The sequence below is a fragment of the Lepidochelys kempii genome, chromosome 4 (genome assembly GCF_965140265.1).
Source record: "Lepidochelys kempii isolate rLepKem1 chromosome 4, rLepKem1.hap2, whole genome shotgun sequence".
Taxonomy (NCBI): Eukaryota; Metazoa; Chordata; order Testudines; family Cheloniidae; genus Lepidochelys; species Lepidochelys kempii.
Genome location: NC_133259.1, coordinates 15,901,819 through 15,916,749, shown reverse-complemented (window position 1 = coordinate 15,916,749; position 14,931 = coordinate 15,901,819). Strand labels below are relative to the sequence as shown.

Here is a 14,931-nt window from a genome sequence, read left to right as displayed (position 1 = left end):
GAAGAATGCAGAATAAGTTAAGGAGGTTGTGTTTTCCCTTTCTTTCTTCAGGGCTGTTATGCTGATCGAAAGAAGACCCGTAACCTGGAAGCCTACGTAGAATGGTTTAACAGACTCAGCTACTTAGTTGCTACAGAAATCTGCATGGTGAGCATGTCCTTTTCCTTGGCACACAACAATTTTCCAGTTTTCTGTTTTTGAAACTATGAAGCATCATTCGCTTCATTACTCTCCCTTTGGCTTTTTCCCACTCTCATCTCCACCATATGTTCTCCTTTATGCCTAGAGCCTCTGTCCCTTCTTGTTTATCAACCACCTTCTCTCTCGTTCAGATACCTCCTTCCACAAATCTTTCGTAAGGTTCCCTCTCCAATAATTCCCTAGGCCCTCACAGTCCTGAAGTTCCTTAACTCCTTTGGTTTGTCTTTGTCCTCTCATAAGTGATTTGGAGGAAGGAATGCCGCTTGCTCTGTTTGTGGAACACACTGTGAAGTTGCAGCACCTACAGAAGAGACATTCAGCCATAATGTCATCCCTTTTTGGAGTCCAGTGGAGGTCTCCCTTTCCTGCTAAAGAATAACACTGTATTATTTGTCTCTCGCAGCCTGTGAAGAAGAAGCACAGAGCAAGAATGATAGAATATTTCATTGACGTGGCCAGGGAGTGTTTTAACATTGGCAACTTTAACTCCTTAATGGCGATTATTTGTGAGTATAAGGTGTGGGGATTTAGGGGAGAGTTTTAAAAATAGTCATTTTGATGCTTAAATATGGGAGCCAATTCTCTAGTTACAGTACCCAGTAGGGTGGGAAGGGAAGGAAATGATGGAGAGTAGATAAATATCTTTGTAATATTATACATTTATAAAAGATTGGAAAAGCTACCTTCAATTATACCGTTTAAAAAGAGAGGACGAGGGAAATGACTTTGTGCTTAAAAGACTCGTTTGATGATATATGCTTCAAAAAGCTCAGTACCCTCCAACCCCATTCCTTGGAGCACACTGGCTTCTCAGCAATGGCCCTGATCCTCCTGATCAATGGTATTACTTATAGGGGTAAAATTATTTTCATGCTTGAGTGTTTGGAGTATTGGGGTTGAACCTACTCCTATTTGAAGTAACTCAAATCTTGTTGACTTCAGGAGGAGTTGGTGTCGTCTCAGGCTCCACTGACCATTATATATAATAGTCAAAGACACTGTATACTGAAAGGTTTCAGAGTAGCAGCCATGTTTGTCTGTATAGTGAAAGAATGTAAAGGTGACCCTTCACTTAGCCTCATTGCATCTGCATAGGGGAGGTGAGATGTAGCAGGGGCAGCCTCTATTTCTAGATTTCCAGTGAGAGGTCTATCTGTTCTGTATGCCGTAGCTGATGTTGCTTGGCTTGATGACTGCATTGAATGTAATAGAAGCCCATAGACTTGTATTCAGAAAATTTACTGACCACATTTTAAGGAGAATAATGAGGTTGCCCTCAATTTTTACACTGTAACTTTTCAGATCTCATCTCCCACTTTTTTTTGTTAACTCTCATCCTAACGTATCATAATGGGTTACCTTTTATTAATCTCCTAGCTTTATTAGACGTAATCTGGGGCTAAAATACGTGGAACCCATCCCTAGCCAGACAGGGAAAAATCAAGATCTATCAATAACATGTAGAATTGATGGATACTGCTGTTTCTGTTATACTGTAAATATATTGGTAGTAAAAATACCTAGAAATGGCTATATCTCCTATGAAAAGCCTTCTTTTGTTAATAGCGCTTTCATTATAGAATTACTCTGCATCTTAGTTACTTTGTTTATCTTAGACTCGTTTTGTTCTATTAAATTTTTAAATTGTCTTTCTCTGATAAAGCTGGTATGAACATGAGTCCGGTCTCCCGGCTAAAGAAGACCTGGGCAAAAGTCAAGACAGCCAAATTTGACATTCTTGAGGTACGTTTAACTGATACGGGGTCACACTGCTGTCAACAGAGTGTAGGTTTGACTGTTCTGGAATGTGAGTCTTACTGGGTCCTGTCCTATTGAATATTGAATGAAATTTTGTGTGTGCATGTCCCTAGTGCAAATTCATGCACTCTGTTGGAGTCCTTCAGCTGACTTCTGGCCTCTGTTAATTCCTGCTGCATCCCTTTTGGGTTTGGAAGAGCCAGCAGCTCAATATACCTTGCAGTTTTATTGCAAAACCTACTTGCAAAAGCCAACTGGAACTAGATGAAATTTTTTCCACTGGAACTTGAAATTGTGGGTAATTCTTCTTGAAGCTTAGTAAATAAATCAAGAACAATTCTGCTTTCAAATCTGAATGGTAGAATTTAACCCTTAAGGGCGTGTGTACACTAGAGTTGGGTGGGCTTTGTATCTCAAGTTCATTGACTGCTAACAAACTCAAGGTAGCTAACACATTTGTAGAGGGCAACGTGAAGGTTACAAATTTGTGTTACCCTAGGGATTCAGATTTGCTTTTACAAATGTGTTAACTGTCTTGAATTAATTGGCAATCCAGTTGAGATTTTTTCAAACAATTTGTATGGTAGAAAACTTGACTCTCAGTACATGTGTGCAACTCCTATTAATGTCACAGCAAGTTACACACACTGGAAGAGCAGAATATTGGTCTCATGATTAAGACCCGTTGTATGGCTCTGAGAGCAGAATTTTAGCCTTGGAATTTGAGTTGATAGTACAGTTTTTGGGGAGGGAGTGTGGCAAGTCTGGCTGATGCACAGCCTTGCCTCTACGAAAGCCTGATTTGTACTTGCTCATTGGATATTCTGAGTAAGCATTCTTTAAAAGTGAGTTTCTATGTGTAAGGATCTACTAGAGCAGTAGATTTGTTTTAGCTGTACTTTAAAGATGGCATTTGTGATGCAATTCAATAGACTTCTTGGGTTCTAAATTTAGCCTCTCTAGTGAAAAGCACTGTACGTGTATCTGCACTAAATCTCCGAAGCTCATTATTTACTTTTCTTTCCACTTATAGCATCAGATGGACCCTTCTAGCAATTTTTACAATTACCGAACCGCTCTGCGTGGCGCAGCTCAGAGGTCCTTGACAGCTCATAGCAACAGAGAGAAGGTAGTTCATGAATCGCTTAGCAAATGGACAGTAATGAAATGTGCCTGTTAAGCTGTGTGGTGAGCTGTTCTTGAGCAATTCAAATTCTAAGGCATTAACCTCAGTCAGCTTCCTTTCAAATATGTGCCTCAACATTGGGTCTCTGTCCACCAATGAGGCTTGTGTAGGGGATCACCAAGAACAAGACTTTATCCTCTGGTATGGTATCTGAGAACACACAGGGAAAGAAATGGGAAATCTTATGAGATTAGAGAGCTCGGGATAAAGATCCTTTCGCCTCGTGATTTCAACTGGAAGCCGAGTCCAGGTTCGTACCGACTGAAAGGTTGCTGTCTTCATGTTCGAAGTGAAGTAGGATTAGTGGTCTCAGCTCAGGTCCCAGTGGGCAGAGAGAACATCACAGATGGCACTTGGTTCCGTTGTCAGCAGTCTAGGTGGAAAGGCCATGGTTTGGAAGGAAGAGTGGCTGAACTACTCTGTTGTCTTTATTTGTTGGTCCTTCCAGGTCTGAGCTGAGGAGCAACAGTGGAGCAGTGTGAGGAAGCATGCACTGGTGCCACTCATGCTCTGTGCCACCCTGAAGATGAAATTCAGTCTCCAGGAGTTTCAGTCCGACTCCTTTCATGAGCATTTCTCACACGATACTTGCCCTCAGTGATTTTTCTTCCATTCTCCCCTTCCTCTGGACACCAGTGTTTCTGTGGAAGGGAAGGAGACCTGGGAGAGTACGTTTCAGTACCGGAACCTTCAAGGAAATCCAGTTAGCCTATCTGCGGGCAATGAAAGAGTTGTTTAAAAAACAACCTGAAGAGCCCTGAGAAATGTCTTCGGTATTAGAGGCAGAAGGCTCTCTTGAAGGCATTCCTAGCTCTGTATTCCTCCCAGAGAGGATGCTATTTGCCTGCGGGATATACACTGAGAGAGGCAGATTCATGTTAATATAGGTCTTGAATAGGGAGAAAGAAAGTGGAAATTTTGATGAGTGCTCCATAGGGACTAGTAAACACGAGAAGAATAAAAATAATAATCTAGTGCAGGGGTTCTCAAACTTCATTGCACCGTGACCCCCTTCTGACAACAAAAATTACTAAAGGACCCCAGGAGGGGAGACCGAAGCCAAAGCCCAAGGGCTTCAGCCCCAGGCAGGGGGCCTGTGACCTGAGCCGCAACACCCAGGGCTGCAGCCTTTAGGCTTCAGCTTTGGCCCCAGGTGGTGGGGCTCAGGCTTCAGCTCTGGGACCCCCAGCAAGTCTAAGCCAGCCCTACCCACTTTGAGGTCCCGACCCACAGTTTGAGAACTACTGGTCTAGTAGGTGCACAACAGGCTCTACTCTTATTCTTCTAAAACATGGCATATTTAATATTTTTTTAACAACTTAAAAACGCCACGAAGAAAATGATTTCTGTCTGCACGTCTGTTTTGCCTGCAGTGGCAGACACAAATATCCATTTTACACTGCTGCTGGTTTGTTTTTTTTTTTAATTCCTCTTCATTCTGCTTTACAAAAGGATCAATTTTTGAGAGATTCTTTGCAGCAAAATAACAAACAAGAAAAGCGGATCAGAGTGCAAACCGTTAGATGGATTGAGGCTTTTCGGATGAAAGACACTGGAGGGAGAAGCTCAGTGTATCTTTCACATATTGCCCTGGGTCAAAGATGTATTAGACTAAAAGTTTGGTTGCTGCTTAGTACCATTGTAGCTGTTTTAAAGTGCTGTGTATCCTTGGGCTTTGGTAAAAACTAAAAACTGTTTGTTTCAGATCCCATGGGATTTTATTCGTATTAAGAAGTTCTGTACTCCACAAATAGTCCCATTGATCTCAGTGGGACTACTAATGCTGGTCCAGGTCCTCTGATATGATCTGTATGGATGGACACGTGCACAGAAACCCAGTTCCCTCACTGATTTTGCATGGCCACATTTGTCCATGTGGATCAGCTTGCAGAATCAGTGTCACCAGTAGCATAATAAGATCCAGAAGGATTAATTTTAGTAATAATGCTATAGATGAATGAGACGAGGAAGAAATTGATCCCATTGTATTGCGTATAAGAGGTTTTACTTTCCTCTTATTTTGTTTTGAAATGGGGATGTGGGCAGGTGGGATGCAAATTGTGTAAAGATTACCCTGTTCCAGTGTTCGACTCTGCCCAGAGTAAACCACAAGCACTTGTGTCCTAAACCCCAAATGTGTCTGGACTGTCTAGACTAGCATTTCAAGCTGTTAGTCCACTCGAGTCAAAATGGGGAACACAAGTGCTACTCGAGACATTTACTCTATAAGAATGTCTATTCTCTGCATGGCCATTACCAGTTCAGCTTTAAAGGTGCCTTGCTGGGGTTCATTAGTCTGAATAGCCACAAGGATACTTTGTTATTCTTGACCTAGTCAGGTTAGGCCAAGAGTCCTCGCTTGAAACACCAGAGTGGCAGTAATATTTCTGAGAAATGGAGGTAAAGAAAGATACAACCTCTTCGCAATAAACCAGTGTTTGAGAAATAATCAGGATGTGGACGTACATTAATGCAGAACCTTTGTTGCATCCCTTGAATTTCTCTTGGAAACGAGCCAAATAGCTTGCTAACCTACGTCCACTTAGAGGCAAGTTACTAAATAATTCATCAACTTCTTATAATATTGGCTCTGCATGTCAGGATTAATAAACCTGATCTTTGTGCTTAAAGAATAAATTTAACTTTAAGGCAAGATACTTCATATACATTCTGTTCCCGACGCATGTTTTGCACTTAGAAATAAAATATGGGTTTTGAGAGCTAAGAGCCTGTTTGAATACAAATCAAGGTGTGAGATCTCAAGGTGTAAAATCCTGCATGCATTATGTAGACTGAGGAGTCCAGAGAGTTTATTCCTATATATTTAGTTGTAGAGGTGAGTGAAATTTGGAAATTCCAAATTTCAACATTTGTTTTTGTCTCAAAGTGGGATAAAAAAGTTCAGAATTTCTGGTTAGCAAAATTTTTTCAAAGTTTGATCAAAAGAAAACATTTTGACATTCCCAAAGTCGAAATGTTTCATTCTGGTTTATTGAATTGTCCCAGAATCTCCCCCCCCCCCAACCCCATTGTGGTGCACTGCCTCATGGGAGCTGTAGTTCAGGACCCTGGTGCCACCATTTTCTCAAATGGGCCATGTTCCCTAGCCAAACCTATATCTCCTTTGATGCATCTAGTCTTGTGACTCCCATGATGTGCCATGGAAAGCTTGGTCATAAGGAAATCTGTATTGTATTATGGGAGAGTTAGTCCTCCAGGGAGCCCAGCCCAATATAAAGAAAGAGAGCCCCATAGGAAAATTGTTTTACTGAATTGTTTCAAAATTAAACTTTTTGGGTCAGTTCAACAAAATGAAATATTCTGATTTGAATCAAACTGACCCACAACAAAGTACTTCTTTCAATTTTCCCATGGAAAAGTTTTGATTTTTCAGGAACTGCATTTTCTGTCAGGAAATCATTCCGACAGATTCCTGACTAGCTCCATTTATTAGCCATTGGCTGAAACAGTCATATGATCCTGTCTGGGTTGGAAAGAGGAGCCTTTATAGAAGGATGGAAATGTAGAGCTGGAAGGTACCTGTTGTGAGACAGGACCAATTATACCTAGATCATCCCTGACAGGTGTTTACCCTGTTCTTAAACCTCCCATGATAGGGATTCCACAATGTCCCTTGAAAGCCTATTCCAGTGCTTAACTATCCTTCTAGTTAAGCAGTTTTTCTTAATAACTAATCTAAATCTCTCTTGCTGCAGATTAAATCCATTACTTCTTATTTTACCTTCAAAGGTGATTGAGGGGCATAGAGCAGAGTCTATAGGAAAAACTATTCCTCTTTGGTTGCAGAAGCGACCTCCATATGGCAACCCTACCACCACCAGCCCTTTGGGCTTTATCGCTGTTGATGTGTTTTTTCAGCTCTCCACAGCATTCTAACACGGGCATTAACATCCAGATACCTGTTTATAATGCACAAACAAGTGGGGTACCTCTGAATGTAAACATTCTGGAGTCTGCAAGCATGGGTGAGGAAAGGTCACACCAATGAGGGCCACTATAAGAGAAACGGAGCACGTTAGGCAGACAGCTGTCACTCCAGAAGTAGTGAATGTACATTGTGTCCTCAGTTGACAAGAATGGAAGATAGATAGATTAACTGCAATTCTGAGAGCGCTAGAGGCTTTCCAGAGACACAGTGGATGGAAGGAGTCTGGGACAAAGAAAGGAGGTGGAACTGAGGTGAAACTAGAGACTAGACTGAGTGGGGTGATAATTCCATGTATATAAAATGCAGCATGCCCACAAGATGAAAGGAACACTTGCAGACTTTAACTTTTCAGTGTGATGTTTAGTTTTTATACAATGTGACTTAATTTTTCATACATGTGGTACCACTGTTGTTTCTCGATTCTGTGTCATACTGAAGGTGGAATCTTGTTCTTTCTGTAGATCGTGATACCTTTCTTCAGTCTCTTAATCAAAGATATTTACTTTCTCAATGAGGGCTGTGCCAATCGCCTTCCAAACGGCCATGTCAATTTTGAAGTGAGTAGAACATTTCATTTAGACCTTGATATTAGTTAATTGCCATACCTTTAACTCCCTGATCAGAAAATATAACCCAGTTCTTGATCCTGCTTTCATTGGGAACAAAATTAGGCCACAAGTTTAGTAGATTTACCAGTTACTACTAGAGATGGTCAAAAATCTTGATGGAATACTTTTCTGTCCAAAAAAAAATAAAAATACAGATTTGTCAAAATCAAAACATTTTGTAGAAATGTGTCAATGTTGCCAATTTTTAGATAGGGATGGTGGATAAGTCACAATTATCAGTTTTGATTGTTTCAATTCATTTTATCTAAACTTAAATATTATGTTAATTTTACTATTTATATATTTTTACTATACTAGAAGTAAAACTTTTGTTTTTTGCAGGAAATATTGATGTTTCAGCCTTTCCTTCCAAATTGGAACAAACTTTTTGAAACATCAGAATTTCCCATGAAATGGAAATTCTAGTTCCTAACCATCTTTAGTTGCTACATTCCACTGCTTGCTGGGGTGTTGTGTTAGCTGCATGGTACAAGTCGGTCTTTCAGGGGTTCTGCTTCTTAAATTCTCAGTGTGATATGAGTGTGTATACGTGATCGCAGTATATTAATGTTCTGCACACATACCCTCTACTTATAGGGAAATACTAAGCATATAGATGCATATTAGTTTCAGTAACCTTTTCTTAAACCGAATCGTATGATCTGGAATGCCCTTATGTTTAAGGTTGATCAAAAAACTTTTTAAATTAAACGTTTTACTGTTGAAAAATGACCTTTTGTCAAAACTGAAATTTTACATGTGGAAATATCTATTCTAGCAGAACTTTTCATCATGGAAAAATCTGAACTTTTTGGGTTAACAAACGAAACATTTGAATTTGGGAACATCAAAATGTTCAGTTTGGATCAAAAATGTCAAAATGAAACAGAGACGCTTCCAAATTGGCTTTTTTTTCTAAACTCTTCATTCTGAAAAAAGTTTTGATATTTTAATATGGGATTTGGTCTCAATTTGGGACAAAAAATAAATGTCTAAATATTGGAATTTCCCAGGGGACAGAAATTCAGTTTTTCCACTCCTCTTGTGTTTCTGCTTGAAAGTCTGGCTGGAAATTAGCCTAATTTAAACCCAGATTCATTTATTTAGTTGGGGATTGGTCCTGCTTTGAGCAGGGGGTAGACCTCCTGAGGTCCCTTCCAACCCTCGTATTCTATGATTCTGTGACCTATGTTCAATGAAGCAGAGTGCTAAAATTCATATGTCTTGGGGTTTTGTTTCCCCCCATTCCCCATTTATAGAAATTTTGGGAGTTAGCGAAACAAGTGAGTGAGTTTATGACATGGAAGCAAGTGGAGTGTCCATTTGAGAGGGACCGGAAGATCCTGCAATACTTGCTCACTGTCCCAGTCTTCAGTGAAGATGGTAAGGAATACACTGTGCTCTGCTTTTCAAATGATTATGTGCCAAATATTGCTCCCTCTCTTCCTGTGTTAAATTATCCCTTTGATGAAGGACCACCTAGTCCTGGAATATATTTACACAAATCTAAACAGAATCTATAAGTTGCAGTGGATCCACAGAAATACAGGGAATAAGAGTTACCTTTTGAAAGTGTGTTTGTTCTCTGAAAAGTGGCTTTGGCCCTTTCCCTGCTTTAAAATAAAAGAATATTTATAAGGAATGGAAAAACAAATAAGAATTGGGAAGCTAGTCCACAAAAACATAATCAAAAGTGTATGTATTTGCTTTGCCTTTAAGACGGCTTTGACCTGGGGGATGCTGCTAGAAAAGCAATTGGCACTGTGCCTTTAGTTCAAAAAGCAATATTGCTGTGAGCTCAAACCTTTCTTTCGCAAGTGTTCGCTTCTACCCTCCTATGATTTAAGTTTCCTCAGCTCTTCTTCTTTTCCCTGAGGATAGTCTTCGTTCTCATGTACTTTTTGTTAGTATTGGCTGAATGCAATTGTGAGTGATGATGTACTTGGTAATGGAACTGTGGAGCCATAATCTGATGGATGGCTAATATGAAGAGATTTTATTTTGCTGCAGGACACTGTAGGAGAATACTGACAGGTTTCAGAGTAACAGCCGTGTTAGTCTGTATTCGCAAAAAGAAAATAATCACAGACATGAAGGTCGCTATCTTAAAACAAAAAAACTTCAAATCCAGACTCCAGCGAGAAACTGCTGAATTGGAATTCATTTGCAAATTGGATACTATTAATTTAGGCTTAAATAGAGACTGGGAGTGGCTAAGTCATTATGCAAGGTAGCCTATTTCCCCTTGTTTCCCCCCCCCTCCCCACCCCCCCAGACGTTCTGGTTAAACTTGGATTTAAACTTGGAGAGTGGTCAGTTTGGATGAGCTATTGCCAGCAGGAGAGTGAGTTTGTGTGTGTGTGTCCCCGGGGGGGAAAAAGAAAAGGGGGGGGGGATTTGTGGATTTCCTGGATTTGTGCTGGAAATGGCCCACCTTGATTACTATGCACATTGTAGGGAGAGTGGTCACTTTGGATGAGCTATTACCAGCAGGAGAGTGAGTTTGTGTGTGTGGTTTTTGGAGGGGGATGAGGGGGTGAGAGAACCTGGATTTGTGCAGGAAATGGCCCACCTTGATTATCATGCACATTGTGAAGAGAGTTGTCACTTTGGATGGGCTATTACCAGCAGGAGAGTGAGTTTGTGTGTGGGGGGGTGGAGGGTGAGAAAACCTGGATTTGTGCTGGAAATGGCCCAACTTGATGATCACTTTAGATAAGCTATTACCAGCAGGACAGTGGGGTGGGAGGAGGTATTGTTTCATGATCTCTGTGTGTATATAATGTCTGCTGCAGTTTCCACGGTATGCATCCGATGAAGTGAGCTGTAGCTCACGAAAGCTCATGCTCAAATAAATTGGTTAGTCTCTAAGGTGCCACAAGTACTCCTTTTTCTTTTTGTAGGAGAATAGTGAATTTTTAAAATGCCAGTAGCACTAATACGTTGTTCTTCCCTCTGATTGCAGCACTTTACTTGGCTTCCTATGAGAGCGAAGGTCCTGAGAATCACATTGAAAAGGACAGATGGAAGACTCTAAGGTTTGTGTCAAAGGTTATGGCCATCAATAAATCAACAGAGGGAGATGTAATTCTAGCATCAGACAGTTAAAAACCAAATGACACATTATATGCTTCAACAGATGGGACAGAGTATCAACTTAAAACCATCTCTCAGCTTCTGGATTTTCTGGAAGAATTAGTACAGCCACTTCTTATTTATCTCGCCCCAAAGGGATTGGGAATGCAGTTTAATTTTAAATTCGGATATCCTACTGAACTCAGTTTAGAAAAACCTCTCTGAAGTTTTAGACAACTTTTCCCACCGAAACGGTGAGCTCAGTTTTTCAAATAGAGGTGCCTCAGTTAGCTGTCCCATTCTGAACCTGGGCTCTCAAACTTAGAGAGAGTTTTGGGCTAACTCCATGTGAAAATGGATGACTTAACTTTGGCATCCAGGTAGGAAAACAGAATTTGGGATGTGTCTTATACATAGCTATACCTCTGCTGCTGATATAACAAATGTCATGTGTTCATTCCCTTTCGTATCCTTATTCATGGAGCGAGGGATGGACAGGGCTGTAGCATTTTGGCAGCTGCTTTAAACGAGGCCAACAATTCTCAAACTTCATTGCCCTGCAGCCCTCTTCTGACAACAAAAATTACTAAACGACCCCAGGAGTGGGGGGACTGAAGTCTGAGCCCACCCAAGCTGGCGGGGGGGGGCCAGAGCCCAAGATCCACCGCCCCGGGTGGGTGAGCCAGCCAAAGCTGAAGCTCAAGGGCTTGAGCCCTGGGCAGGGGGTGGGCCTGTAACCTGAGCCCAGCCGCCCAGGACTGAAGATCTCGGGCTTCGGCCCCAGTGAGGCTTGGGGTTTGGTCCTGGGCCCCACCAAGTCTAACACCAGCTCTAGTGACCCCAATAAAATGGTTTGAGAACCGTTGAACTAGGCAATAACCTTATTGTAATGTTAGATGCAGGGCCAACCTTTTAAGCATAACCGTGGCAGCCTCAGCAACTCATAGCTCATGTTAGTTTCTCTGGTGGTAGAAGCAGAGGTGACAGCTCACAAAGCCTGTTGGGGGGTGAGGGGAGGGTTGTTTGGTTTTTTTTAAGCTGTTTCTAGTCCCCTCACCCCACCCCCAAATCTTTCCAGTGAGAAAAGAACCCAGGACTCAATTTTCTCCAGTACGCCCCCTGGCAGTACCTGCCTTCCTCGCTTGAGGTCTCACAGAGCATAAGGCCATCTCTGGTATAATACATTTACTGCTCCTGTCCACTCTTCAGGGGCCTGGTGGGCGCACTAGAGAGTGTTCTGCAGCGTAGAGTTCTTTAGGGTTTGGTTTCCGACGTACGCAGATGGTTGCTGTTCAGCTGGCTTCTGCTGTAGGCACTTTTTTCTTCTCACTTGTGCATCATGGGAGACTTAACAGTTCAGTGTGACTAGTGCCAGTCCATTGGGGAGGGAAAGCTCTTACTCTGCAAATGAATGACTGCAAATACAGCCTAAGTTTTGTGGACACAACTTCACCAGCTTTCACAGGAGTTGTGCTCACGTGCCCCAGCTGAATTTCGAGCACTGGCATTTTAACGTTACCAAATCCAACACAATTGGATTGACTATGAGGTATGGAGAGCTCGGACATACCAAGCTAAGGTTAGCCCCATCCTTAAAATATTGAGCTCTTTCAAAAGGATGCTAACCTCTGGTCAAGCACTGCACACTTGGCTACTGTGTACTGGTGAGTGGCTGAAGGAGAAAGATGGAGAATCTTCCTCTGGCAATGGCCAACCCCTGATACTTCAGAAACAGGTGGATCATCCTGATCTTATGGCACTTGGCTAGCAGGGCAGAAGTTTTCAAGTCATCAGACTAGTCAAGCACCTGAAATGAAATGCTACACACCTAGTGCTGATTATACTCAGACAAACCAACAGAGAGAGAGTCTGGCCTTGAAAACCTGCCAGAACACATGATGATAATGCAGAAAACTGAGGTCAGCATTATGGGAGGCAGTCTGAGCCTATCTGAGGATAGTTGCATCATTCTAATGAATGCTGCTATTTACTTCTCTCTCTCTCTCTCTAGGTCAACACTTTTAGGCAGAGTTTAACGTGTGAGATGCCTGCTGCTCCTGCCGCTGCTGTGTGATGTGGACTAGGAAGGGCCCCACTTTGGTTTACTTTTTGTGTGTGTACTGAATGGCATTGAAGAGATGGGAACTGTGCAGCCAATTGAGATGACATGTCAATGAAGATAAGACAGGTTAACTCAAGAACAAACAGGCACCTTCTCAGATCGGACAGATCAGGTTAAATCACAACTCGCTTGGCTATTGATTGAGGACGGGAATGACAGAATCCTTTGAAGTTCTCAAATTCCATGTATGAATCATTTCACAACACCTGGATGGAATATTTCTCTTTGTTTTGTTGGAGCTTGCTGCTACTAAGACTTCCATGGTTTGGTACTGGATTATAGGGCTTTCCACTCCTCCAGCTGAATCCCAAATCTGCATTAGAAGAACTTGCACTGCCAATATGCTGAATATAGCCAGGAGCTCAGCCTGAGTCAGCATTGCCAAGAAGGGATAGGACTGGATTAATAAAAGGCAAAAAACTGGCTGCTGTGGGGACTCCCCCTCCCCCATTTTAATGAGAGTTATTTTTTGTTTGTTTTTTCCATAAAGTTTTTGAGTTGGCTGCTGGTTGGCAAACTCATTGTCATTCTAAGTTATATTTTTAAAAAGTAATAATAGAATCAGTGCTGTGGTAGGAAATTCAGGCACTAGAAAAATACAGTAACTATGTAGCTGGGACTATTTTACATCTTCTAGTAGGGTGTTTTGTTTTTTTCTTTCAACTATTTTCCACCTTTTGCTAGACATTCTTTTATTTTTACTGTTGCCTTTTGTTACTCTAAATTTCCATACTTGATGACCACTTCCTGTATTAAGTTAAGCAATCTGTCTGCTTTTGTTTTCTTGAATTCTATTTGTGAAACCACTGCACAGGCTGCATTACAAATAATATCAAAATCCATGTTATTTAAGTCATCATTTTTACAATTGCTTTTTTTTTCTTTTTTTTTTTTTTTGGTAACAACTGGAGTATGTAATCCAGTTTGACTGAAATTGTAAGATGCCAAGAAACAAACAAAGATTTCTCTTTGACTACAGCTGTGAACACAAACAATCTCCTTTGTGTTTGCTTCCTGGATTATTGTTATGACTGTGAAATAGCTCACTTTGTTACACATCTAATATGTCTGTTGTAGCTCCAAATACTTAGCCACTGTATTTATCCTAGGAAAAATCCTGGGGAATAAAGAGAAACTGTAGATTTAGTCTGCCCTGGATGGGAAGTCACATGCTAAACAAAGGGACATGTTTGTAAATACCATGCCACTATTTCAAAAATGGAAAAAAATAAAACCATGTATTTATGTTGCACTGCGTCTCTCTAGACTTTCAGATGTGTCTACAGTGTGTCCCGTCTAAGCTACCAATATAGGAGCTGGCTTGGGACAACGTTGAAATATGTGCTTCAGTCCATCCTGATTCAGGCAAGCAATGGATCACACGCACAAGGATAAGCGCATGAGTAAGCACCGTTTCTGGATAGGGAAGTTGTCCTGAATTGCCGGCTGCTGAATGGTACAAGGTGTTGGAAAGGACTGATTGATATCGTTCAATGGAGCCAGCTATTAAAATGCAAGGAGATTAGGTGGTGAAGGGAGGGTTTTTTTGGTGGGAGGAGGGAGGGAGGTATTGGAGCTTTTCCTATTAGTCTGTCTCTTTTGTCATTCCTTCAAGTAGAGGTGGTCTCTGCTGAGACGAGCAAACATAGCTTCCAGCCATCATCAGCTGACGTCTTGTCAGGACTTCTAAAGAACCTTGAAATGTCCAAGGCATTTTATATTTCTGTGTTAGAACATTGGGAACACTGTTACAGCCTATCCTTTTATAAATACAGTGACCCAGTGATGTGATCATAAGATACTTGAAGGAAATTTCCATGGTGAAACACTTGCTGCCCCCAGACACCCACCCTCTTTTTGGGTGTTGATTGCAGGGAAAGGCAGAGAGAGGAATGAGGGGCTAACTTAATTGTGAAAATAATTTCTCTGTTACCCTCCTGCGTTGTGTAACACGACTAGACTGCCGGGCTGGGTGACACATGCATTTCTAATTTCTGTCGCTGGAATGAAGCCTTTGTAAATAAAAGAAGAA

General features: G+C 41.4%; 1 protein-coding gene across 4 annotated transcripts in view; it reads left to right on the top strand.

The window, feature by feature from the left end:
- Positions 1-14,149, top strand: part of RASGEF1B (RasGEF domain family member 1B) — a 336,760-nt gene extending 322,611 nt beyond the window's left edge. For all 4 annotated transcript variants that reach the window (XM_073340489.1, XM_073340491.1, XM_073340490.1 and 1 more), the window contains 8 exons: positions 52-147; positions 605-707; positions 1,865-1,944; positions 2,993-3,088; positions 7,556-7,651; positions 8,962-9,085; positions 10,668-10,740; positions 12,789-14,149. In XM_073340489.1, the coding sequence (XP_073196590.1) occupies positions 52-147; positions 605-707; positions 1,865-1,944; positions 2,993-3,088; positions 7,556-7,651; positions 8,962-9,085; positions 10,668-10,740; positions 12,789-12,813 (693 nt within the window). In that variant the 3' untranslated portion in view covers positions 12,814-14,149. The remainder of the gene's footprint in view (positions 1-51; positions 148-604; positions 708-1,864; positions 1,945-2,992; positions 3,089-7,555; positions 7,652-8,961; positions 9,086-10,667; positions 10,741-12,788) is intronic.
- The last annotated feature ends 782 nt before the right edge of the window (positions 14,150-14,931 follow it).